This window comes from Seriola dumerili, unplaced genomic scaffold, assembly GCF_002260705.1.
Source record: "Seriola dumerili isolate Sdu_G_001 unplaced genomic scaffold, Sdu_1.0 BDQW01000226.1, whole genome shotgun sequence".
Taxonomy (NCBI): Eukaryota; Metazoa; Chordata; class Actinopteri; order Carangiformes; family Carangidae; genus Seriola; species Seriola dumerili.
In genome coordinates this window covers 3,536,102-3,563,210 of record NW_019174481.1, presented here as the reverse complement: position 1 = coordinate 3,563,210, position 27,109 = coordinate 3,536,102, and the positions used below count along the sequence as shown (strand labels likewise).

Below are 27,109 nucleotides of genomic sequence, written 5' to 3'. Positions count from 1 at the left end.
AGTGGCTGCTGCCTTGCTGTACTGGAAATGTGCAATAACTTGGAAAAACTCACCCGCGGATATTTCTTGACTCTTCTCACTTTTGGCTGCGGCGCTTTAACACTTTAACAAGTTAGAGACCAGAGTCCGTGTGGCGCCTTATCTGCGGACGATGCCTCCTCGGTGTGCACTGAACTTCCAGCAAACCCCTCCGTTCACTTCTTACTTCGCCTTCTTGCTCTCGCTCTTTCTTTCTTTTCCCGTCCTTAACTCCCTGCTCCCTCACACAGCCATTTTCCAGCTCAGCACGGCGCAGGGAAGGAGAGTGCGTGGGAACTAATATGAAGAGAGCGGAAAGTGACGAACCCGAGCGGAAAAATCCGAACGATTAGTGAGGGGTCACCGAATGGCCTCGGCCCATGATGGAAATTTGAACCTGACGGATCTTAAGCTTTGAGGCTGCTTTTTTTTCTCCCCCCCCAAAACCGTATACTTTAAGCTCTGTTTTACTGCAAAGACTCCAGTTCATATGAAAAAGGAAAATTGGTCAACCACATGTTAAATCCGTGTCTAATCCCATGTTAGGTTACATAGGGGTATCTTCTCATATTGAGTAACAGCCCCATTTTTATACAACCCACATCTGACTTTTCTCAAAGCTTAAATTCCTTCATCATCTAAACTACTCATCTATATCTATATCTTGCTGTGAGGCTGGTTTATTATCAACAAGGAGAAACAGTAAAAGTCTGGATTTCATTTGTGTGTTTTGTCAGCGAGTTAAATATTTATCTTTTCTGGTGTATTATTACTCCAGAGGAGAATCAGTATTATATAAGTGACTACATCAGTGTAGCCTGCTACACCTGATCATCAGTACATTGAACAAAGATTATGATTGTATGTGGTTACAGTTATTGTGTACACATTGTTGTATGGGGGACAGAAGACAATTACAAACACTTTGTAGTCTTGGACTTTCCAGTCCTCTTCATTTATTTCAAGCACTGTTAAGACAATAGAAAAACAGACAATGTCACACCAGTCTGCACCAGATACCCACATGTTAAGAATTTCACAAAGGCCAGTTTGTCATTCGGTGACAAGGGGGTTGAGTAGGGAGCAACAACTTTTAACACACAACCACGCTAAAACAAGTGTGGCAAATATGGAGTATGACAGTTGAGCACCCATGTGAAGACATGGAGTTTATCACACACACGCGCACACACACGGAGGCAAAAAGAGAGATGAGGAGTTCTTTGTGATGCTTCATTTTGACGTGTGGTAAACCGCTGGTATGGACTGCTGCTGAGCTCTCCACAAAATAAAGTCTTAATTTAAAAAAGTATAACATGAAGATACAACTTAAGGTCAAGAGATACTATGACAGTTTGGTAGTGATGCAAAATAAAAAGATTAAATTCTAAGAACATACCAAGATGTATATATTGCATCAGAAATTCAATGATAAATCCCACACAGACATGTTTTTTTTTTACCTAAATTACAATGAACAAATGTGTAACTTCTAGTTTGAACCAAAACAGTCTATAACCATTATTCAAGGATTATTAATTCCCACAAGTTCCTTCTACTTTGCAAAACACTACTATGTGTGTGTTCATTAAACTGAGAACACAAGACACACTTTTTTCTGTGTAACAAGTGAAACTGGAAGCATTTTTGGTTGTTGATCCAAACAGTTCCTGAATGAAAACAAAAAAATAACAGTTTCAAAATGGGAACAAGATACAAATTAAGGAATACATAGCTGAATACCAATTCCCATATGTTCATATCTCCTCCCTCACTTTAAAGCTCAAAATCAGTGACTCAAATTCAAGAATTCAAGGCCTATCCAATGAGATTAATGACTTCAATCTTAAAAAAAAAAAATATCCCCAAATGTGATCTAAAATTGTGGGGAAATTGTACTGGGATGTGTACTATGCACAATCATTTGAGGTTGATCACAACAGGAGATTAAGACCACACCACATAAGTGGCATTACACATTATTTCTGAGTCCATCTACCCATACAAGGTCACTTTCAAAAAAACACCACCTACAGCTGCTATAAGGTCCACCATTGTTTATACAATATACATCAACAGCATAGGTTATTAGTACTGCAACAAGACTGTTTCCATATCAAAATATACAAAAGGAGATCACCTGGACTCATTCCTTCATCCATTCAGCACTTTTGCTTGAATTCTGCCATTCCCTGTCATTCATTTTTTCCCATAATAATTTAACAAAAAACCATGATAAGTCCACACACATATTTGCACTAAAATGTAAACATTCATTCATAATACACATTAAAAAAAAACAGCTATGGAGCCAGTTTTGTTTGTTGCATCCACTGTACAATATTTGAATCACACAGAGAAAGAGATCGTCCTGGAATATAAATCTAACTGTCTACGGCTACAACGACTTGTGCAAACACTTGAGCTAGACTAGGTTTGTAAGGAGCTGGACGGAGGTTTGACTCAACAAGGTATTAGAAGACAGAGACAGCAGCTTGGTTTCCAAAGGTAGTCGCAAAGCTTTATCTACACACCTGTATGTTGATCAGGTTATGGTTTAAACCATTGCTAGAGGAGTGCCAGCACTTGCGCTTTTTTTTTTTTTGTACAGGACAGACAGCAAGTGGAGGTAAAGCCCATGCATGCATGAAGCTTTTTTTTAAATGTTTTTTTTATGTACAACTACAGTACCTCTTTTGAATGGTTCCTATGGCTAAACCATGCTTTGGCACCAGCGCTAGACTTTTCTGTTGTTGTTATTTTGTCCTTTAAAATATTTATACAAAGTCTGCGTTCAGAATCGATGAGTCTAAATGTTCACCACCACAAAGTCTATGTTAAATTTCTTCTGAGAGGCAGCGCAGAATATCTTTTCAAATTCTACAATACGTTATATGTTGCAGGACAGACACTATAGGTTTCTTTCAAAGACTCAATCTGAACACAAATCAACACCCAGTTCTAGACAGGCATTGTGGTATATAAAAATGAAACATGGTACAATATTGACTGACTTAACCTCCTCTATTCTGCACCTACTGTGAAACTACACTGAGTTGTTGCGTGGCTTTTTCTTTTGTGCAATTCCTGAAATAAGAACAGCTGAAGCATCCAAGGCATTTTCAACAACTAAAAAAACAAGATGAGCATAAAAAGTCATAAATAAGTTTCTTCATTTAAAACAAAAAATATTTACAAGTATGTCAGTTACTGGTGCCACAGTGATTTGAGAACTGAGAGAGAAAACAAGCAACTTGGAAGTAAACACAGTTTGGCAGTCATTATTCTGTTAACAGTGTTGCAGGATGCATATATTACTGAAAAAAATCAATTTGAAATTGTTCTTCCTTCTTCTAGCAGTTGCTTATGATGATTTTGGGTCACAGTTTTCTGGACACACATGCAAGGCCTTCAAATGTAAGTACAGTAGCAGGTCAAAGACTTCGCTTCACTTTGTTGACCTATTATCCCTGGCAAAGTGAAAAACTAAAACCCTGCTTTGTCTTTTGACTTGGCTTTCTGCTGTGTTGTTGTACCCTGTGATCCTCTTCCTTCCAACTTCACACCGGATTCTGCCTGGACTGAGTTGATCCAGGATGCCTTGAATGCCTTCGGCTGCATGACAGGAATCGTGGGGCTTGGTGTCACCTCTCTCTCCTCCGAGTCATCAAAACACACTTCCTGCACGGCCTCCTGTTTCTTGAAGGAGTCCCTGCGCTCCGACAGAGCCAGCTTCCTCATCACCACCACCTCTTTGGAGTGGTGGTTGCCGCCACGGTGTTGTGGCGAGGCAGTAATGCGATGATGCTCGCTGCCTCCGCTGGCTGTGTCCTGGTGGCCTCTCTGCCCTCCGATGTACAAACCTTGACGGCCGTGCTCACCGACACACACGAACCCAGTGGCAGTGTCCCCCTCCATGTCCTCCAGCCCCTCCCCCTCAGACAGAGGAACCTCCATGGTGTGGCGTCGGGTGCTGTAGGCCTTCCTTTCTGCGTGGTACCCCCCAGTCATCTTGTCTCCTGTCAGCTTCTCTGCTGATTGGACCCTCTTGAGGAGCGGTGAGCGTGGTGGTTCTGCACTGCGGGGACGCACAGAATGGCGGGCGATAGTGGGAGGGGACAATGTTTTGCCATGGAAACCCTGCAGGGACTTGGGGTGACTGGGGAGGCAGGATGGAGAGCACTGGGGAGAGAGAGGCTGAGGAGGTGGGATACAGGCCAGCGGTGAAGGAGGAATACTGCTGGTGGACTTGCAGCGGCCAGCTTTGGTGTAGCGACCCAAAACATGTAGGGAGCTGGGGCGGGCCTGTGGCACAGGTGAGTTAGGGGAGCTGGAGCAGGGAGAGGAACTTGAATCTGATATAAGGAGAGAGATAAAATCGTATTTTTCCTCCAGAAAACGACAACCACAAAATACAGATCGGCTACACTCTGCAAGTGATACAAGGCATCCTCACTTACCTCCAGAGTGGTCAGGAGCAGGGGAGCGACATGGTGTGGAAGGCCCAGGAGAGAGAGACTGTGTGGGGGAACCAGAGAGGCTGTCACTAGACGACTGGTGGAACCCTGAAGAGAAGCTACGACTGCTCTGCATGGGCGGAGGAGGTGTATGCTTAGACAACTTCTTCAAGATGCTCCGTCGTCTGCTGCAAAAGAAAAACGTGGGTGTCAGATCTGTGTTTAGCTTATAGCACTGTTCTTTCCTTTAACCTTTTCCATGCTTACTCAAGTACAAAGCACCTCTTGTTGAGCAAAAAAAAGACAACTTCCATAAACTGAGATCCATTCAACTATATTTCATATAACTGGAATTTTGATGATAAGAATATTCATTTTGTGTCATGACTGTCTAATTTAATTATTCAAGTGTTTAAGTGTTATAACTACAAAAAAGGAAAGAAAAGTGAAGTCTATCTGAATTCAAATATTAAGTTTCAGAAAATAGCTCAAAAAGTCAAACAGTAACGACTTCATTCTCCCTGCATGTACCTGTCCTGCCCGTCCTTCCTCTTGCTCTTCTTGCTGCGCCGGGCCATCTTGGCCTTGTAGCTCGCCTTTCTGGCAGGGCCCACCTTGATGGAAGTGTTCTCCAGTGCAGTCGTCTGCAAGGTCACCCTGTTGCCACTCTGTTTAAAACAGATTGTTAATATAAACACCTATCTACAAGGCAGGAGAAGAGCCACAGACTGACATGTTATCACTGTCAGAGAGAATGCTTAAGAACAAGGCCGTAAATTAAGCTTTTTACATACTAAAAAGACATTGCGGATATTATCTGTGCTTATCAATATACAATATGTGAATAGAAAAAAAAATGTAAATTCAAACCGTCCTATTTAACAAGCTCTCTCACCTTGAGCAGGAGCTCCACCACCTCAGTGTGGACGAGTCCCTGGACTGACTCCCCGTTGACATGAGTGATGAGGTCACCGGCCCTCAATCCTGCCTCGTGTGCTGGACTGCCCTCCTCAACACACTGTGGACACAAAGACACACAACCTCAGATCCAAATTACTGGTCAAGCAACCATCTAATCAGCTGTTACCACTATAGACAATGTTTCACCTAATTATAATAATCAATGTTTTCATTTTATTTACACGGAGAAAAGAAGGACAAATACGAATTCTAACACATTCATGAACGGCATTAGACAAGTCAAAATGCTTCCATAAAAACTATAAAACACAGAGTTGATTCAGTACAATCATAAAATCTCTATAGTGTTCGCCTGTTATTGAATGTTGACCATGACAACGGCACATAAGTGTTTTTACCCTTATACTGACTGTTTAATATGTCATTTTTAGAATTCAACATGTTGCATAGTAATAATAACACTCGACATTTGTTGAATATATTGAATTTTCATATGTAATTAACACCACCAGCTACACCTGAGATAAGGACACATACCCAGACCATGTGGTGGACAGTGTAGACATCACTGTCTCCCATGTAGACCCTGATAGCTCGCAGAGCGAAGCCAAACCTCTTCCCAGAGCTGTGGATGACCACAGGAGGCCTCAGGCAGCTGATGTTGACACACAGGTCCCGGCTGGGAGACGAGTCTCTGGATGAGGGGTTGGACGACAGGGACAAGGAAGATTTGGGGCTCGTGGGAGGACCCGCTGAGTCGTCTGGATCAGGAAAGGAAAATGATTCATCAGTTGAGTGTTTATAGATAGTATGTACTTCTACTTTTGCACATTCAATTTCACACCATTCAGTATTTGATAAAAACTACTTCTACCAAACTACCATAATAATAATCCTACAAACAGAGGTTATTCCACTATGTATTACGCTTCAAGGTAAAAGAGTTATCTTGGGCACCGTATAAATATCTATGGTTTGTGTGATTCTTGTATATATCACACAGGATCAGGCTGTAGAGGGCACTGTAAACAAATGAATAGTCTTAGCAAATGTAGTCAAATTACAGTTGTTCCTCTAAAAGACTTCATTAAAAAGAATTACGGCTGAAATTTGACAAACAACTGAATCTACATCCATTTTGTTTACATGTACAGATAATTATCATCCTGTCTACCTGGGGTGATGATGAGAGAGAGGCCAGAGACAGAGGCAGACTTTGGGACTTTGCCAGCTGGGGATCTGGGTTTCTCTGGGGTCTCCAGCTGGTGGGCAATGCGTCGGGACGCCCCTCTCCTGAACGACGGTCTGGTGCCTGTGCTGTTGCTCCGGAGACGAATGCGGCGCAGGTTGGAAACCATCCCGTCTACAATCATGAAGCAAAGAGTGTCAGCACTGGTGTTGCAATTGCAAAATAAAAGGACACAACACTAAACAGAGATCTGCGTTTGTCAGTCTTACCCTCCTCTTCTGCAGAGATGGAGAAGCGAGGCATGATGTCAAGGCTCTGGGTGCTGTTCATCACCAGCGGGCTGGCACTGCGCTCTGACTGGGAGGAACTGGATGAAGCACGAGGACGCAGACTGCAAAAGGAAACACAAGATCAAGTGGTGAACACACAGCCAGGAAGTCGGAGCATACTGAGGACAATCATATAAACACACTTAAAAACTCCACACCAAAAGGATCAGACCTGGGTGTGGCTGTTAACCAGTCATATTACACCAAGGTTTCATCGGTATTTCATGAAAAGAGAGGGAATATTCCATTTCCATCTCACGTTTCATAAAATCTGGAGCAAGAAAGGCAAGGAGGACGACTGTGTTTTTTTTCCTCTCATAACAAGGACATCACTCTCTCTGGTGTGTCATGCTCTCACCTCCCCCTGTGTCCATCTGCCCTCCTGTCTCCACTAGCCAAGTGTTTGTGCCCATCGCCAGGGGAAAGGACTCCCCTGCCCTCCCACCGCTCCTCCTTCTCCTCGCTGTGGCTCCGCTCCGATGACGACAGGCTCTGGTTGGACGGCGTGGAGGTGGACAGGTGCTCTGTGCTGCTGTACACCTAGAGGTTATACAGAGAGTGTGGTGAATCTTTGCTCTCCTTTTGTCATGTATAGATGCGTTTTTACTGAGAAATCACACCAATTTTGTATTCTATATCAAGGGCTTCACGTATGCCTTTGAATAGTGTACAGCAGTGGAGGTTGTGTGAGGATCCGCAAGCGGAGCCAGAAGAAATACCTTGCTGAAGCGGTGGGCCACAGAGGAGAACTGTCGCAGCTCCAAAGAAGATTCATCATCGTTGGTTTCATCATCGTCATCTGAACCCAGATGACAGTAGCGCTCTGATCGGGCTGTAGGGATCACAATGACAGTGCGATAAAAAATTTAAAATTGGTGACATTGTTTTTATCCTAAATTAAATTGCTAAGAGGCATCACTGTGAAATCAGGGCCTGCCTGCTTGCCAAAATAAAATAAAAAAATTCTGACATCCTTTTTCCGAGGTGTGTCTAGCTTTGTCTGTGTACCCTGTGTAAATCCACATACTGTCAAAGTAACTGGTGTCCTCTTCAGTCTCTAGTTGAGGTATAAATTCAGCTTTCTGCCTCAGGAGCCCGTTCCAGTCCAGACCCAGGAAGAACAGATGCATCTTCACTTCAGTGGTTCCACCTGGAGAAGAAATAAGACGAGAGAGAGAGATTGATATGTCGAGCCTGATTTACAGCTACTCCTCCCCCAAAATGTGAGGAGTGGCTCCCTTGATACCATAATATATGGATATTCCTTTGTTGGGAAAACATTGAGCTTAATGATTAGAATGTTTTACTCTAGAGCTGCAACTAACAATTATTCTCATCACCATTAATCCGACAATTATTTTTCTCAATTAGTGGTCTGTTCTATAAAATATCAGAAGACAGTAAAAAAAAAACTTTTAAAAAAATGAAAATTACAGTATCCTACAGCACAAGCTGCTGTCATCGAATGTCTTGTTTATTCCAACCCAACGTCCAAAAACCAAAAATATTCAATTTGCTAAGACCAAGAAAAACAGTAAAACCTCACATTTGAGAACCTGGAAACATAAAACGTTCAACATTTCTGCTTGAAAAATTACTGAAACTATTAACTGATTAACAAAATAGTTGCTCACTCAAAATGTTGCCTTATTAACACTGTCTTCATTACATTATTAACTGTACATGGGTTGGGCAATTTGTATCAAATAAAGCTACAAAAGTGGCGTGAACTGTCCGCAGCAGAGCTGAGATGTACTTTATACTGTAGGTGAAAGTGCCATTTTAAGTGTTTTTAAAACTTTACATTTCCCCTCATCTGACTTGTACTGACTCTCCTTTTCCAGTGAGATGCCTCATGTCACCACTGGCCTCAAAACTGAACAGGTAACAGTGACAAGAAAATCTGTACGTGCCTCCTCTTGGCCAGCAGATGGTCACAGTGCTGAGCGAACCTGGGACCCAGCAGGCTCTAACTCCAGAGAGCCTTGTCCACCCACCCACCCACCATCAGTCACGCTGCCACCAACCTGTTCCCAGACGCTCCAGAGGACTCTGTCTCAGCAGTCTGGTGATAAGGTCCTGAGCATCAGCTGGCAGAGCGTCCTCCCCGTCTGGCCAGATGATCTCATCTGGACAAAGAAGCACACACCAGTAATTTAATGACAGGATTTAAATTTATCCGTACATAAACTGAAGGTGATGACTTCATTTCTGAAGACAAAAATATACAAAAAGTTAAACCTGTATAGAAAAACTAACAATAACAATGCAACAATAAATGTGACGATCTCTTACCATTAACCACCTGACCAAAAAGCTGTTCTGGTGTGTCTCCAAAGAAAGGCACACAGCCCACTAGGAACTCATAGAGGATAATGCCCATGGCCCACCAGTCCACAGGCTTTCCATAGCCTTGCCTCAGGATCACCTCTGGAGCAATGTACTCTGGAGTCCCACAAACCTGTAGAGAGGAAGAACACAAGAGGAGAGGAACTGATGTTAGTTAAAGTCATAAACGCAACAGACAGAAGAGATGAAGAGAAGATGAGAAGAGAAGAGACAAACCTGTTTGTCAATGAACTCTCTGGTGTCTTTCTCAATGTGTCCTTCATACAAGTTGGTGGTCATGTTCATCAGACCAATCTTTGACAATCCAAAGTCTGTCAGCTTAATGTGTCCCATGGAGGTGATTAACAAACTACAAAGGACGGAAAACACAAAGATGTTTAATGTTACATCAAACGCTAACCAAATCATAAATCTCAGATGCAATAAAAAAACCATCAAAGGTTGAATGTCTCAGAAAATTATGCTCCAACTTCAGAAGGATTGGAAGTCTTTAAAAAAAAATGATGGCAAGTCTAAAAATGATGAAAGCTTTAAGGAAACTAGGCGCTGCCTGAAAGGAAAGATAGAAGGAATGAAAAATGTGAAATGTGTGGGATTGTTCTCTTTTGTGACTGGCTGGAGACTCACTTGTCAGGCTTGAGGTCTCTGTGTACGATGCCGTAGTTGTGAAGGTATTCCAACGCCAGGACAGTCTCTGCGAAATACATCCGCGCCATGTCCACAGGCAGCGGGCCAATGTTCTTCAATAGGTTTGCACAGTCCCCACCTTGAAGTACAAAAGATGCCAACATGATGGAAACTTTCAGATCAGATTCTTTCTGTAGGCTTTTATGAGAGTGAAAAAAGTGGAAAACCAGATTAAATATGCATTTCATAGTTTTAGAGATCTCAGTCCCTGGAAACTTAACATTTAATGGGAAGACATAACACCTTAACGAGTACTGCTCTAATATCCAAACCAACCCTACCTTCCACATACTCCATGACCATGCAGAGGTGCCTCCGTGTCTCAAATGAGCAGAACATAGAAACCACAAATGGGTTTTCAGCAAAGGTTAGGATGTCTCGCTCCACAAACACCTGCTGGATTTGGTTCCTTAGAATCAGGTTCTGCCGGTTGATCTTCTTCATGGCAAAACGTTGCCGGGTGTCCTTGTGGCGCACCAGAAATACGGCCCTGAATGGGAGGACGAAGAGAAGTGGAAATAAGGAATATTAAGTAAAATGAGGTAAGGAGGGGAGATGAATTGAGAGATTTCATTAAAAAGATGAGGAACCATGCGCATCACTTACTGATGCACACAAGTTCAGACTTGAAATAAAATCGCCCAAATAAATTCTCAGTGTAAACACAAAAATACTATGAAAACAAATCCTCATTTTGGTTTCTTTTCCGCTTTTATTGGGCACTCCGTCGTGTCCACAAAGAGACTGAGTCAGTCGAATGCAAACAAAGAAGTCTGTCTTACTCACCCATAGGCGCCATTGCTAATGAGCTTGATAGTCTCAAAGTCACTCTCCAGTGGTTTCCTACGAGGAGGGGTGCAGGCTGCTCGGCTCTGAATCACACACGTCCAAAAAAAAGGGATGGAAAATAACAGGAACTTAACTGCTGCATTACTGCTGAAAAGCATGACTCCATGCACTTCATGACTGCATTGTGATAATGTGATGGATTTTTGTCTGCCTTTACAAACAAGTGCTGCATTCATCACTTAAAACTGTATCTATCCCAGCAACCTCCTAACATTTTATATTCCTTCAGTACAACTTCTGCTGCCTTCAAGATTCCTCCAACCACCACTGTTTATTCTGTCAAACCCAAAGTCAATTGACTGTTCAGTGTTAGTTTCTACCTGTGTAGGTGTGGTCTCTCCGGTGTCATCAGTCTCTCTGCTGGCCGACCTGTGACTTGGGCTGGTCTGCTCCAGATGGACCATCTCTGTAACAGCATCAGACACGCAGATCAATCTCAACTTACATAAGCTCCAATGAGGACAATGAATGTTTATTCAACTGTCTGCAATGATTCTAACTCACTTATGATGCTTCATAAAACAAAATCACCTGTCACTGTATTCACTGAATATTTCTTGACAGATTTTTTTATGTGATTCGTTTATAATGTGCCAGCTCAGTGTAATGATTAATGTTGGACTGCATAGGGAGGACGCTCTACTCTGCAGGATATCAATGTGGAGAGCAGTGTCGATGTGCAGTCCGGTAGAAGAAGTGTTTTGATATTCTCATCAAATAGAGCAAAGACACAACCTGCTTGACTGGAACGGGAAGGATTAAGCAGTGCAACAACTTATACTGGGGGAAAATAAAGGGAAACTGAACACAAGGTGCCGATTTCATCTTTTATCAGTTCTTCACGTAAGATTTTGCTTCATGTGATTTTGTTGTGGTATAATGGTGAAAATTGATTTTACTAAATAGAATGCACAACAGAATGTAATTTTCAATAGCCGCACACTTGAGGAAAATAAACACTGTAACATGATAAGGTAATGCTCTAATTATGATGGCAACAATAATATTACACTAATTCAACTGAGTGAAAATATTTAAAAATGCCTAGATAGATGGAGCAGACAAAATAATAAGTCAGTGCTGCACCTTCCAGGGGATCCCTGGTGAGGCCGAGCTGGCTGACGATGTATCTGGGAATATCAGTCTTGATGCCGTGGCCCACTTTGGCTTGACCCTCTGCAGCTTCCAAACGTTGGTAAAACTCCTCTGGATCAAACTCCTGGAGAAAAAAGATATAGGACGTCTTGTGATTTCATAGCATCTTTATTTATTGTATGGCTTTCGTAAAACAAAACAAAAAAAGGCCCTGATTTCTAAGAGAGTACAAAGTGTTAAACAGGAAATAATTAAAAAGAAAAGCTGCAAACTATGCGCCGGGAATAAAACAGGAAACACATGTTGCAGCGTCTGGAACAGCATTTTTCTAGTATGATTCAATAAAGTAAACAAGATAATATGTACCATGCAAAATGAATGTTATTGCAACAAACATTCAGTCCTCATTGATAGACATGGTAAACTATCATTACTACAGCATATCATCAGTGTATGTGAGTCACCTTTCATACCTGCATAATAATCACTACTTTGTCTGCAAATGATTCTTACCAGACACTCCAGGAGCCTGGCAGGCCTGGAAATGATGATGAGAATCTTCTTGACCAGTTTGGTGATGATGGTCACCTCCTCGCTCTCTGAACGCTCATACGCCTGATCAGGAAAGGACAAAGGATGATGGATTATTACTGTAACTTAATCCAATTGGCACAAGCCATGAGGCAGCACAGCTCACCCACTGAGGCTGTCTGCACTTTGCTCTGGCTCACATTATTTTTAGCATCCATTTCATCTTCTTACATGATCTGTTGTTGATTCAAGGGACTGTGGCTGGTATTTAGACATATTGCATCGATGCTTGTTTCTGCTCGCTGCCTTGGCAGATTAATAAATAATAGTAAACACTTGCGAACACATTTTTTATTATCTCTCCTTGTCTCCATATCTTACTCTTACATTGCCTTGCCTTGGTCAAACAGCAGGTACCGAATCTGAGCTGCAGAGGCGGTGAAAGAGTGATGTCAGTCAGAGTTCAAGTTAGTCAGCTGATAATTTGTAACCAGCTCCATGTCTTACCCTGTCAAACCTGCTACAAGATTTGTTAGTTCCATTAAGAAACAGCAACTATAAATCCAGAGCAAAACTAGTAAGCACATGGATAAATTAAAACATTTAGACATGTGACCATAAGGGACTATTTTCTTAAAATAAACTGTTTCTAAGCTGGGAAATTATTTTCTGGGCCAAGATGAAAACATAATTACAGAAGTGTGGTTTAGTTGAAATTATAGACAAAAAAAAATAGCTATCCCCTTTTGACCGTAGGCTACTAAGGATACTGGATGAACACAAAAAAAGCACTTGATTGACTTTGTTAACTGTGGCACTATTATAAATGAACTCAATGTTAAAATATCCAATTTTTTGAGTAAAAAGAGAAAGTCATTCGCGGTCTGAGTCTGCAGCAGAAGCAGTAATCTATTTCGCAGGAGGCAGCATTTGCTGCAGTAAAATTGTTGGCGGAAATGTTACGTAATAAATCATTACATAATCAAACACTTGACCACTGCACAGATATATGTAATAATGCAAAATGGCAACGCCATTACTTGCCAATGAACTGGAATTGGCACCAAATGAGAACCAGTCACAGAGGCAATTTCAATTCAATGTTCCCTGTGCAGCTACAGATGAGCATGCAATGTTCCAGGAGGCTACCAACAATCAGAAATCCACTAGCACTCAATTAAAAGAAACAAACTTGGCTGAATGGCTGAATAACTATCAAGAAAGTGAACAAAATTATGAGTGTATTTCTTGAAGTCAGATGAAAAAACATTTATTGAAGATAAAAAAAAAAAAAAAAAAACACCTACCTCATGCAGCAACTTCTCCAGCTTCTCTTGTAGCTCCACAAAGTACCTGGAGGTGACCAGGCCTTTCTGGGACTTGTCCAGACAGTCTCTGGCGAGCTCCACCAGCTGGTGCTGAATGAATCCCAGCACACCATCGGCCAGGGGCAGAGCAGTGCCTGGGGAACACTCTTCAATTATGTCAAGCAGCCGACCCTCCATCTGGGCTGTCGCCTGGGAAACAACCAAGATGGAAGACTTCATTTAAAACATTGACAGCAGTATTGTATTAACAATTTCTTTAAATCCCATCGGTGAATGGCTCAAGATTTTGACTTTGCCAGGAGGATTAAAATCTCCTGTCCTGGTTTCCATGTGTAAAAAAACCTCCTGCACACATTTGTAGATCGTCCTTTTGCTTGCAGATACATTAGCAACATTGAAGATGTTTAGTTAATACAGGTCAGAGAGAGAGGGGGCAGGAAAAAAGGCCAGAAAAGCACTGACTATACCTTAGGAAAACGTTCTTTGTAGACATGATTCATCATGACAATCTCATTGTCAAATGTTCCACAGGTCCGTCCAGGGCTGGATGAGAACCAGGCAAAAAAGATAAAAACAGAAAAATAGATCAGAAATACTATATAACAACAAATACCATTCAATACTTTTGCACAGATAAAGTGCAAAAATGCATCCATGAAATAATTTATGGATGCGAAATCTGAATCATATAAAATCAACGGAAGTGATTTTCAAACTGATCGGGGGATGGAAAGATGAAAGAAGGAAGAGGCTCATATAACAGAGGCAAGTTTAAAGTTAAGTAATTGGTCTTTTAAAATCAATAATGTTGCAGTGAAGCTGTAAAATAATGTCAACCACAAAATATGTTATTAGAGATACAAAACATCTATGAATTTCTTAAGTGTAAATTACATCTGAAAGTGTTTACTGCCACTCCAAGTCGTAAACACAGCATGTTCGAAAATGACACTAATGTGATTCAGATCAGGTTCTCATCTGCAGTATCCATGACCACATCTGTTGTGTGCACAGGGCTTCAGTTACGAGAGGGCACCTTTTAAACTGTCCATACACATTACAAATCAATGAACTGTCATCACAAATGTTAAAAATAGGAACCCTGTGTGCCCCTATACATCACATACTACAAATAACAATATCAACATGTGACAAGCACTTTACTATTTCTGGGCAACCACAACAGTTGCACATGCAGTGTGGTTTTATTTGAGGGCATTAGCAACCGTTAACCCCTTGAGAACTATTTGAGGGCAATAAGAAATGCTTTACACACCCACTGGAGCTATTTTGGAGGAACATGGATTCTTGTCAGTCATCTATTTCCATAATCCATGCGTGCAGAAATTTTTATGTGCTTTAACAGCATTACAAAAGTCAATTACATTAATTTAATAAGCTACGCAGTCCAACAGTTTAGCAGGTGGAGTTTTCTCTCTGGTGTAACTGTTACACAGTTTGTGGAATCTCATGTTTTATCTGTGAACAACCAATTAGCCAGCAGTCACATTAACAAACCACCTGAAAGAAAATGCTGGAGAAGTATTTTTGTTGTTTTTAATGTTTTGTTATGTTTATTCAATAATAATGATACTGACCTCCTTGTACACAAGTCTTGACTGTAACCTGTCATCTAGAAAACAACCACTACTGCATACCTGGAACAGTAACCATATGTAGAGTATCCAGAACCTTCTCAGCCCACCTCAGTATACACTGTATCCATGTGTGCGCGTTTTATTTGTGTGTTTACAGTATGTGTGAGTATGTGGCGAGGGCAGGAACACATCACTGAAAAAACAACCACATCAAGATGTGCCATGTGCATAAAAGTCTCCAGCAACCTCACAACTCCCCACCACCAGAGCTATTTAGAGGGCTTGTTTGATGAGGAAATACTAGATTCTAATCCAAGGGATTACCAGTAACCAGCACAGAGGCTTTTTCCAGAACCACATAAAATAATTATTCCACCATATTCAAATCCTCCAAGCCAGTATTTCAATATTTATAACCATACATGAAAGATGCCAAGGACATTAGGCCTACTTTTATCAATTGGGGACTGAGCAACAATCTTACCAAATGTGGCATTACTTATTTACGTTTCTGTTTACAGCTCTGCTAATAAGTAGCACACTGACGCTATCTGTGGGCTTTTCAGTTGCTGCAGTGCTGCTAACTGTTAATTTTGTCTCTCATAAAAACGATTTTAAATCCATCTTTGGGTAAGCAACTGTGTAATAGAGGGAAGTTTACACAAGGTAGGGTAATTATATGCCTTAGGCTTGTGGAGGTGGTAGGCTTTATATGAGCTGCACAGCTAGCAACTTCAATTAGTGCTGCAGAATTTTCCAAGCACAGTGGAGGAACAGCAGTGCAGGGTCACATTTGCAGTTATAGTTAGGCATATCTCTGAGCTAGGCCAAAAAAAATTACAAGTAAATGTTTGCTTATAGGAAAATTCTACTAACAGAGAAGAAACTTTGGTTCAATAATGAAAAATACAAATGTTAGTAATTACTTTTTTCCAATTACTTTTGTATTATTCACACTTGTGGCAGTAATGTTCAACAGGTTCACTATTTAGTTCTCTACTGATCCACAAGCTTAACTGAGTTGTTTAAACTAGAGACGTTAGCTTTGCTAACTAGCTAACCAACCCAGCTAACACAAAAGCATTTGACTGAATTTTAGCCACACTAACACAAGTGAAGTTAGAGGTTTTAGTTGAACCATGAGCAACTCCTCCACTTCTGTTGTGCACTGCATTGTTGTGCAGTGTCCATCAAGACCACTCTTATAAAGAGAAGAAAGCATTTTGCAGTGTAATCACACTAGTTATTGTAAATCTCATCATAATAGTATGGAATATATTAAATAATTATTTTTCACAAATTAACATTAGAAGGTGAGCTTAGTTCGACCTCAGACCTCATGATATCTCTCTTATCTTTTGCCCAACATTCATTTCAACATGAACCTGAACTAAAACCTCAAGGAGGAGAGCTGTGGCTCTTTGCTTCCACCCACTCAAATCAAACTAGTCTGTTCGATTATCTCTTCTTCCGGTGCAGTACAGTGTTATGCAAATGTTTGTGTAATGAATGCAAACAGTCCATACATCTGGATGGTATAGTTGTTGTATGATTCCAAGCTACCTGAGACTACGTGAGCGGAGCCTGACAGGGGGTGAGGCGTGTGCTCCTTCTTCATCTGCCACGCTCTCCGTACTCCGGAAATGTTTGAACAGGAAGTGGAGATCATCTTGTGTGGGCTGGAAGGGCAACTGGTGCAATAACTCCTGGGAAGAAGAAGACTGGGAGGGAAAAGCACACAAGGGAGAGAGGGAAGTGGGATTGTACAGAGAAACAGAAAAGTGGGAAAGAAGAATTAGAATGAATTTTAAATGTGTGATAAACACAGTCAACTAGGGAATGTTCAAACACCATTTATTTCCTACTTTTGTTTACTTTTATTTGCACATTTGTTTCTATGTCAGGTTTTGCTTCTGCAGCTTTGATGATACAACATCCTGTGTTAAAAGACTTCCTCTGATAAGAGTCACACCACTGTTCTCTCAGATTCACTCATTATCCTGTTAATACTCTGAGTCTTAAAGGCTTTCATGTTCTAGTATAGACCTGAATTAGATGTAACACTCAACAAGGTCATGCTGAGAAAGGCTGCAGTAATGTAAAACATCATCAATCTCTTTTCACTTTTAAAAAAGGGACTCTGAGATTTAGTGTTCTGCTCCCCTGAAGCAGGATTTTGTCTTTCCTGCTGCAGCATGCCCTGCAGAAGGAAGCAACAGCTGTTGTGTTGGCCATGCATGCATTCGATTTCTCTTTCCAAGCCAAAATGTGTAACATGCAGCCTGGAATTTATAGAGAACTCCCATCTGGCTGGGATCTTCTGTTTCACCGGAGGAAGAGGAAAGGAGAAAAGCCTAACAAAGGGAAAAAGTGAAAGGACAACAGAGAGGAAAAGAAACAGAAAGAAAGCATGAAAGAGCAAGGAAGAAACAGAAAATAAGGGATATAAAGGGGGGGGGCCAAGATACCCTGAGGAGGAAACTAGAGACATGTCAGAACCGAGCGAGAGCAGTATAAAGACCTCACTGACAGCCAGCCTGAAAGGGGCATTGTGTGAGGAAGGCTGACCTCACCGTCTCCAAGCCATGTGGTCGGCCATACAAAATTACAGTCGTGACAGAGGAGCCGGGTATTGTTTTTCTACAACCAAAGGCAGCTCCAGTAATGACTTTGAAGACAAAATCTCAAGATAATCACCACAGAAACCCTCAACAAATAACTGATGGGTGTAGCTGGGCAACTCAACCGGCTCCCTGCGTTTGACTTTTCCTGAAAGAGACAGTGAAACGCTGTACAGTCCCTTCTCATTTGTGATGTCACACAGGAAAAAGAAACCATGCGTTTCATCAAGACCTGTGTTATTTTAGTGATTAGACTTATTATTCCTGTACTTTCCCTCAGTCTAAAGGGGCTACGCAGAGTACAAGCAAAATCATTTTGGTATGAAGTCATTTATTTAATAAGGATGGTCACATGGTAAAACATTAACTATACTGTATGTCTTTCCAACTACTGAGAATTTTTTTTAATCTCTCTTTAGTTCCACCACAAATACTAAGTTCATTGTTGAATTTAGCCAGAGAAATGCACAATATTGAGAAAAATCTTATTTTAAAAAATAATATATAATATATAAAACCGTGCATTTTTAACCATAGCCGTTTCATTTCAGGAAAACCCTGAAAAGGAAAGGCATCTGAGGATTCATTCCTATTTCCTCTCTGCAGTGGAAAGTGTGATAAAAGGCAGATGATGGAGGGATGCATCATCATTGGATGTATCCTGTTATGGCTGAGTCATTAAATGATACAACATCCAGTTCCAGTCAGCTGTTTTGTGTAAATCAACTGCTGCTGAGAGTATGGTTGATCAGACAGTCGTGTAATAGTGTTTTCCATCTGCCCGAGAATGTACTCACAGTGTCTTTATACAAACGTGTCAGGTATTCAAACAAGTTAAATTTAAACGCTCTACGGTTGCCACCAGGTCCATGTTAAGTAATAACGATTGAAAATCTTTTGAAAATAAAACTGTCACCACCTGTAGACTTGAAAAGTGGTTGTTAAAAAAATTCAGTTTGTGTCTTCACCATGAATAGAGGCTGTCGTCAGCTGGGATTCATGAGTGATTCTAACAGAGACTAGTTTTCAAAGCAGAAAAAAATTATGAAAACATCCAAAGAAAAAAAACTCCTGCAGCATAATCCACTTCTCTGTCATCCACTGGATCGTTAGTAAATTTTGAAGCACTTGTATTTTTGCCAAAATATGACTCTATACTTTGCTTCTGTCTCGATCATCACATCACAGCTGACCCTGTCGAGGTGGTGATCCAGGCCCCAAACAGCCTGGCAGCAGTGCAGAAATATTCCCTTCTGAAGTATTTGAGTAAGCCTCACCCTTCTAACCAATCAGAGAAGGCCAAAGTCAGGGGTGGAAGCTGCCGATCAATACGTGAACACGCTTTTGATCTACTCCTCTTCTCGCACCAAGGCTTCAAGCTGGTATTAGCTGCTGGAAGACATTTATGCCTGACAGGCAAGATCCCGCGTTAGCTGAGACAGCGAACACAACAAAAATGCAGGTGAAGGGCTGGGAGGAGTGTAACAGAGCAGGGAGAGGAAGGGGTGTGAGCAGCGGATCAGTTTGTGCTTCGAGTCTCATGCTTGTGCTAGCTTTCCAGAACTTGCATATTCTAGCTTTAACTGCGGAAGTCACATTTCTGAAACATTTACATGCAAATAAAAATGCTTTTTGAGATTTAATAAGGTTCCATTTTCACAGTAGGCAAAACGTCACCTATCATTCAGCCAACATCACTGGTAGTCTTAAAACATCCATGGGTAATATCTAATTGCTTAGTGAAAGTATGAGAACAGTGGAACAAACAAAATAACACAGGGAACAATATAGGAACACACATAAAATGAGACTTATGTATATGAATCTATTGCCCCAGTGCATGCTGGGAGGGTTCCCAACACAACTACTCCATATAACATGATCAATACTAAGCCAATCGTGTTTTCAATCTATTAATTTTGGCTTTATTTCAAAATAAGTGCACACAATATAACCTTATCCTGGATTAACATATCAAGCCTCAATTTAGCCTGAATTAGTTAAGCCATATCTGAAGAACAGGGCCTAGGCGTGTGTGTGCATTGGTTTGCATATGTTTTAACATCATTACAAATCTCTCACAGAACAGTTTCAATTCTACAAGGGGTGATAGATTTTTCATGAAGCATCACTTTAAACTCCTATAATACAAGCGGAATCTGAAAGACCTTGCTTTAGATTACACTTCATCTAAAATACAGTCCAGGCGCAGAGTACTTTTATAAAGCAATTCACACCATAAGGGGTGTATTATAAATCAACAACCATTTATAGGAAGATTTATTTCCTTGGAACACCAACACTAATGTGATGGGATTTACAGTTCTGTCAGTCAGCGCCATAAGTTCACAAGACACCACGGCACTGTAAACTGAGTGATACACAGGAAGCTAAATGCTCCCATGGCAGTGGTCTCGAAACATGTTGAATATTTGACAAAGGAAAGAGACAAGCCTTACAGAGGATGGTGATTACAGGAAGACAAGAGAAGAGGCAGACACTGAAATACAGAAATAGACTCAGCTTACAGATACTGATGAACTGGGTGCATTGGTGCAGTATCCAGATGAGGGAACTGACGCCACAGACCATCTTCGCCCATCCGCTCTGCAGAGACAAAACAGTAGCACACTGTTCAGTGGTCACTTTCTATTGTAAATAAAACCTACATGTCCTGATGACTCACTCGAATCTTCAGTTTCACCTTTTTATACCTGCAAATCTCATTTTAATAAAAAAAAAAATCTTTGCATGCAAGTTTGAAGACAGAGAGCTTGTCATTTTCTTACCTTTCAGTTCGGGCCAGTTGGCTACACAAATATAAAAAAGAGGAAGACACAAAGGGGAAGGAGAGAGATGCAGAGAAGAAGAGGGGCAGGGTGAGACACAAAGTGAGAAATAAAATACAGCGTTTAATGATAGTGACAGAGTAAGTCTGCCTGTCAGTTACAGTCCTGTTTTCACTGTCAGACTCTCAGCCAGTGGTGGTCTGCTGATGCTGAAGAGGACCTGCCAAACTGCTATCATTCTGCAGCACTGACAGCCACAGACACTTAGCTTGTGACTCATTACACACACACACACAAAGAAAATACACCCCTAAACAGTGCAGACATATACAAGCACCCAGCCAGACTGCCACTACACACAGAAAACCTCAACCTTTATGTGTGAAATTTCCACTTGTAACAGTGCCTCTATCGTCATTGTCCCCCTACTTTTCCATCCAATATGGCACTCTGGGGACGTGGCCCAGTTTCTTTCACTGATTCAATCTGTGGTGACAAGGATGGTCAAATGTTTTCTCACAGAAACCAGCTCTTGGGGACATGTAGCTAAACCAGAGGTGACACAATGAAATTGGATGGTTCTGCTCTGAGATCTGAGGATTAGTGAAGTGTATTAGACGTGTGTATTTTCTCATCTGGTCCATATCTGATATGTATGCCATCCATTATGTGTCATTAAAATCTTTACTACTGATGCTAGCTTGTTGTATTAAGGCCCTTCAAGGCTTAAGGGGCTAGGAGTTAAGATTAAAAACAAGGTTTTAAATTGATGTTAGAATCGATGCCTGCGGTGTAAAGGGAAAAAACTATTGTGGGCCGAAGTGTTGGCAATCCTCATTCCCCAAGGTTAAAAAAAAGCATATTTAATGGCGAAGAGGGAGCTGCAACTAAACGATTATGCCTCACTCTTGGGACAGTTCCTGACCACGTTTTTCCTTCATTTGCATTAAAATACTTTTTTTATTCTTTGCATGGACGCAAGATATTATGTGCCTGGATATTCCATGTTTACATGAAAAAATAATTGCACAAACAGCAGAGCTATACAGCTTGTGTGAATAACAAATAAACCCAGTGGAGTTCTCAAAAGTGCAGTCACAGCATCTGTCTACACACTGGCAGCTTAAAAAGTCTCAATAAATTTAGATGAGTCATGCAGGCTCGTGCAAGGCGTTTCTATCAAGAGACATCCCTTCTCTGTCCCTGAGCTTGTGGTGCAATATGCTATACTGCACTGCAACATTAAATGCTAATTCATAACACATGACAGTTCAGACAAGCAGCATATACATTTAAAGTACATAGACACATTCTTGAAGTTTCAACGCATGTATAATTGTAACCATCTCCTTTAGAATGAACCAACATGCTGCTGTTTTTATCCCATAATCTCTCAACTAGCAAATCAATAACACACTATTTTCTGCTACCGGAATAGGATGCCAGTTCTATCGCATGTTCCTCTAAATCCCAGTGAGTCTATGCGCCGTTGCAAGAAGCGTGATGCGAGGACAAGCTCTGCAACATTCCCCCATAATCACAGGAGTCCTGAGTAATGAGTGTGTGCAATGACTTGTCGCCTTAATTGGCTTGACAAATGCCAAGATGCATGTCCAGCAAGTGGCCCTGGGGCCTTTCGGCTGGTCGGGATTTGCTTCTCCATTGCCTCATTTCCACCACAGGGGCAAAAGGGAACAAGCCAGGGCATGTTCATTATTCATGCAATTCAAGCTTCTTCCAAAAACCACCAAATTTCATAAGTTATTTTTGTGTTTTTATTCAAAATGCTACAGTTTAAAATAAGAGAGAAAAGTTGATGCTCTGTTTGAATCGTTATGAACCGGTTTTTGTTTGGTCGAGCATTAACTGCTGGGGAAAAAGTCACTAATAAAGCACCTTGGCAAACTTGCAGGTTCTGGCAGCTACTTTTGCATGAGTTATGAATGGAAAAGTATTTATACTGGCATTTATTTCTTATGTTTTGAACGTCGGCTATATGCAGTTATATTAGATCACATTTTGCATGAAGAATCAATCAACAACGTTATTTTCTTTGTGTTTTACTAATCTTCTAGTTTATGCATTGGATTGGGAAAATATTACTGTGGTAAGCTGGCTGAGCTGGAGTACCTTAGACCAAATCCATATTAAAAAGCATTAGAGTTAATTCTCACCTGCGGGCAAACTGGAAGTTGGCAGACGTGCTGGCAGAGACATTTCTGGGGCTTTCTGAAGGGCTGCTGCCAGCTGAAGAAACAAAAACACACTTTACAAACTTTGAAATGATCAGAAAATGTAACAAACAACGTATATGACTATTAATGTGTTGAATCATTCCATTGGCTGTCCCCTTGTTTTACATGATCATCTTGTTTCACTTCATATTTCAGTCTGAAGCTATCAAACTTAATTACAGTAACACAGTAACTAGGTCTCTTCCTTGCCCAATCAAAGAATCTCAGTTTCAGCAGACAGCATGGAGTCCTGCTGTTGATCACACCACACCACACCACACCACACCCCACCACACCACACCATACCACATACTCTTGAAAGGGTCACTAAAGGGTTTTTATGCCAGCCCCTGAGGGCAAATCCAAGTCACACCCTGAATCATTTAAAAAAAAAAAAAAAAGGGTGATAGAGGGTCAGAGAATGAATGACTCCCCGTATCAGGCAGTTGGATCAAGGAATGAATAGCCGGGAGGAAGCTACATGAAAAACACCATCATGTGGAGGAAAATCATTGAGTCTTATGCACTATACTGTGGCCACATTATAATCCAACAGCAATTAAAAACTTATGAACACCACAGGGAAACCAGTGCCAGTCTTGTGACATACAGCATCAAAACAAACACAAGGCTGAAGGCAAATATACGAGGCATAAAGTTTTCTCCTCCTGTCACAGATGGAACCATTCATGTCATCAACCTATCCTCACTTACCCTGTTTTATATGTGATCATGTCTATATACAGTTTCACCAATGAACCTCTACTCAACAATATCACGCAGACACGAGCAGACACGAGCAGACACGCAACTGATACAACACACAAGTACCTGTGGCAAGTGGGAGAGGTGAAAGCGGTCGTGAGAGTGTGGGCGACGGGGTCCCAACCGCCAAACTCCTTCTCTTGTTGTTACGGGAACTGTGAGGGAAGGAAAAAAAACAAGAGGTAAAAAAATTAACTTATGCAATGCAATTACAAGCACAATCACCCAGAGGCACATGCTGTTTATCAGTCTTTTATCAGTGCAGTAAACAGTGTTGCAAAATAAAACACGCTCAACCTATAAACTAGAATTGTTGATCGTGACAAGGCAAACACTGATATCTGTGATGGCACTAGCAATAGTGTGTTTACATACACATACATGTGTAGCTACAAACATGTATGTATGTAAATATATAAACACACAAACACATACAAAGTATGTATGCAGATGCACTAATTAAACACATCCTATTCCTTGTGTTCTTGTACTCAAAAGGACTGCTTCTGACTACAAGTTACCAAAACAATGGAAAGACCAAAAATAATTAAATATCCAATAAATAATGAGGAGTGTGAACTATGTGCTATGGTATTACACCAAAGTATCAATGATGATTCAATGATGTCTATCGTGTCTGCAGGGATTTTTCCATGTGAGAATATGGGAAACATCTGGAAATATCATTGCTAGTACAATCGAGAGCACCTGATCCTATAAAATAGCCTTGGCTGGTTGTTATACAACGATGCAGAGAAATAAGTGGACCATATGACTCCTGTGACATAACTCTGCAAGCCACAATATACTGTCTGTAATTACAGATCCATTACCATGGATGAACACAATCTTTACCCACACGCAAACAACACAAACTGGTCCATATATCAGATAATCAAGGATCAGATTGTTTTTCCACTGCATTGAGTCAAAGGTTCAACAGCTGATGCAACTTTGGAAAAAGGCTTGTACTAAATAATACATCAGCTCTGCCTAAGATGCCAACTTTTCAAAGCTCAAGATGTACAGTTTTGATTGAGACCATGTCAAAGAGGTGTTGTTTCAGTTCTGCAGTTTTTTTGGTTGATTGTGTTGTTTTGATGAAAGTTGTGGCTTCAACTTCCAACCAGTGTTCCTCTTTGTTACCATGCAGCTTTTTTGTCAATGTAAAATCAGTCAGCCATTTCTACTGAGCTCCTTTAAAGGAAGACCTTTTCCTTGAAAAGTCACATATCAAAGTGGTGACTGGCAGACCTGTTTAAAGGCTGACATATACTACTAAATGGCTTTTCTCTGACTATGACTCACGTGAGTCATAGTCAGAGAAAGCCACATAGATGCATAGTGTAATTATTATGCAGTTAGTCCACATTTATGTTCTCCACTTCCTGTTTGTTATATGGTGCCTGCATCTAGTGCTATGGTCTTCATTCAGAATAAAATTTGGGCTCTTCTTTATTTTGTTTTTGCATTCCCCACAAAGCTGGGTGTAATCCCATCACGCTCTCTGTTTCATCCCAGTGATGTCGATGATCTCTCTTTCTCTCTGGCAGTGACCTAAAATAATTGAGGGCTTGAGACGACAACAGAGCCTGACATTTCTGGGTCGGAGCTGATGCAGATTCACACAGTATATGGCCCCCAACCCAAAAAGTGGCAGTTACGGCAAAACAACAGAGAGAAGAGAGAGCTGGTAGGTGCTTGACTTTGGCTTCAATATGTCGAGGACACAGCTGCAAACCACATAATACACTATTAGTGTGCACTATTTTATTCTCATCAGAAAATAAACAGACAACCTTTTCACACTATAGAGCCTGGGCAAAACTGGCATGACAGCATCACTGTGTCACACCATGACCACATGTGAGCTTTCTCAACAGTTAGCAGTGATAAGGCTACTCATATTTGAGACTAACAATAGTGGTTTGTAGAGAGTGTTGCAGTCAGGCATGTAGCATGATGAATATAGGTCACTGAGATGCAGGCCTGCAAGTTTCACGTCTGCCTATGGTGAAGGGGATGCATTTATTCACTGAGCTCCATTCAAAGCGAGGCTGTGCTGAATAGGTTACATGGCTGACGCTTGATCACAAGCCACATGGAAAAAGTGGATAGTTGGACAGACTACAGCTGCTGGGGAAACTATATTACACTAATTTAAAAGATGAGAGCATAGTTTCTTTTTCCAGTTTCACTTAATTATAGTTAATGCTACCGAAAACAGCTATAACAGATGGATTGTATAGCAGGGTAACTGCAAAAGATTTAATTATAGAAATATTGGGTTTATGACAAAGAAAATAAAACTGTCATAAAATACGATAAGGTCAAAGGTACGTCCTTACAGGGCATGAAGGGCAATTTTCCGCTTTGTGACGGCTGATTACATTTATCTCACAGATAAAAGCATATCTACAACACTACAGTGCCACTAACCATAACAGTGTATCGATCGGCAACTGGGACTCTGTGTCGTTTTATGCGACAGCTGGCAGCAGACAATGCAGTCTGCCCACACACACATACACAACACTCTACAATGGCCACGTTTCTCTGTCGGAAACAAAAACTAGGGCGGATGTGACAGACACACACAGTAACGTACTGTAGGCTATCACAGACACCACAGTGACATTATCAATCTGAGCTGTATGCCGATAACGGTGTACTGTACGGTGGGGGCTGCGTTTACGTGCTGCGAATCAAATAGCTCAACATAAACGTTCAACAAATTGCCGTTTGTCAGACACTGAATGGCACAGCTCTGCGGGGAGCTGATGACAACTACAGGCAGAGCAGACGATTTCGCTTTGCAGCAGTTTAGTCAGGACTGTGTCTTTTTGTCTGTATGTTTTTGTCTGCACATACAGAAAAAATACTAGTAAAACAGGCTGTGTTGTTTTTACCTTTTTGATCGTTTCATCATGGCCCCAGTCACAAAACTAGTTTTGTAGCTCGGCAACACGGTCCAATAATAGTTTTGGTCAGACATGATGGTGATGGTAATGGTGGTGATAAAGCCAATCCAGATATGAGAATTATCCTTTATTTAATGCGGGAGCATCGTGTTACAGTCTCTCCGGTGGAGTTGTTGCTACTGCTGGTGGTTAGCTAGGCCAGTACGCAGTGTCCAACGGCAGAAACTCCATTCAGCTTCGGTACAAACTGACCCCAGACCCACGGCACGGCAGCTCTGTGGTACTGAGCGACTGTAACGGCCATGTCCGCCCTGCCCCTTCTCCCTGTCACCAGCAATATTTCCGAAACAGTCCGTCTTCACCGGAATGCGACATTATCGAAAGATACCTCCGCGAAGATATCAAGAGCGATACAAACTTTCCAGCAA

General features: G+C 41.2%; 1 protein-coding gene across 2 annotated transcripts; it reads right to left on the bottom strand.

The window, feature by feature from the left end:
- Window positions 1–951: 951 nt before the first annotated feature.
- LOC111228783 (microtubule-associated serine/threonine-protein kinase 3-like) lies at window positions 952–27,109 on the bottom strand. 2 transcript variants are annotated; one of them, XM_022754814.1, is made up of 27 exons: window positions 26,670–27,109; window positions 23,827–23,915; window positions 22,936–23,008; window positions 20,762–20,782; window positions 20,501–20,579; window positions 16,915–17,072; window positions 14,221–14,296; window positions 13,733–13,942; window positions 12,408–12,509; window positions 11,886–12,018; window positions 11,120–11,205; window positions 10,737–10,822; window positions 10,232–10,440; window positions 9,891–10,029; window positions 9,480–9,612; window positions 9,210–9,375; window positions 8,942–9,043; window positions 7,942–8,064; window positions 7,634–7,746; window positions 7,273–7,454; window positions 6,855–6,976; window positions 6,571–6,759; window positions 5,934–6,157; window positions 5,371–5,493; window positions 5,007–5,143; window positions 4,479–4,663; window positions 952–4,373 (listed from the first exon to the last, which is right to left on the bottom strand). In XM_022754814.1, the coding sequence occupies exons 1-27, from the start codon at window positions 26,753–26,755 to the stop codon at window positions 3,505–3,507; spliced, it is 4,215 nt and encodes a 1,404-aa protein (XP_022610535.1). In that variant the 5' UTR covers window positions 26,756–27,109; the 3' UTR covers window positions 952–3,504. The 2 variants fall into 2 exon arrangements, with proteins under 2 accessions (XP_022610535.1, XP_022610536.1); XM_022754815.1 differs by lacking the exon at window positions 20,762–20,782.

Coding starts and splice junctions, on each gene's coding strand:
- LOC111228783 (XM_022754814.1), bottom strand. CDS start 26,755: ATGTCTGACCAAAACTATTATTGGACCGTGTTGCCGAGCTACAAAACT. Junction 5,144..5,370: donor TGGTGGAGCTCCTGCTCAAG/GTGAGAGAGCTT, acceptor TGTTTTAAACAG/AGTGGCAACAGGGTGACCTT. Junction 4,664..5,006: donor AGGAAGGACGGGCAGGACAG/GTACATGCAGGG, acceptor TTTCTTTTGCAG/CAGACGACGGAGCATCTTGA.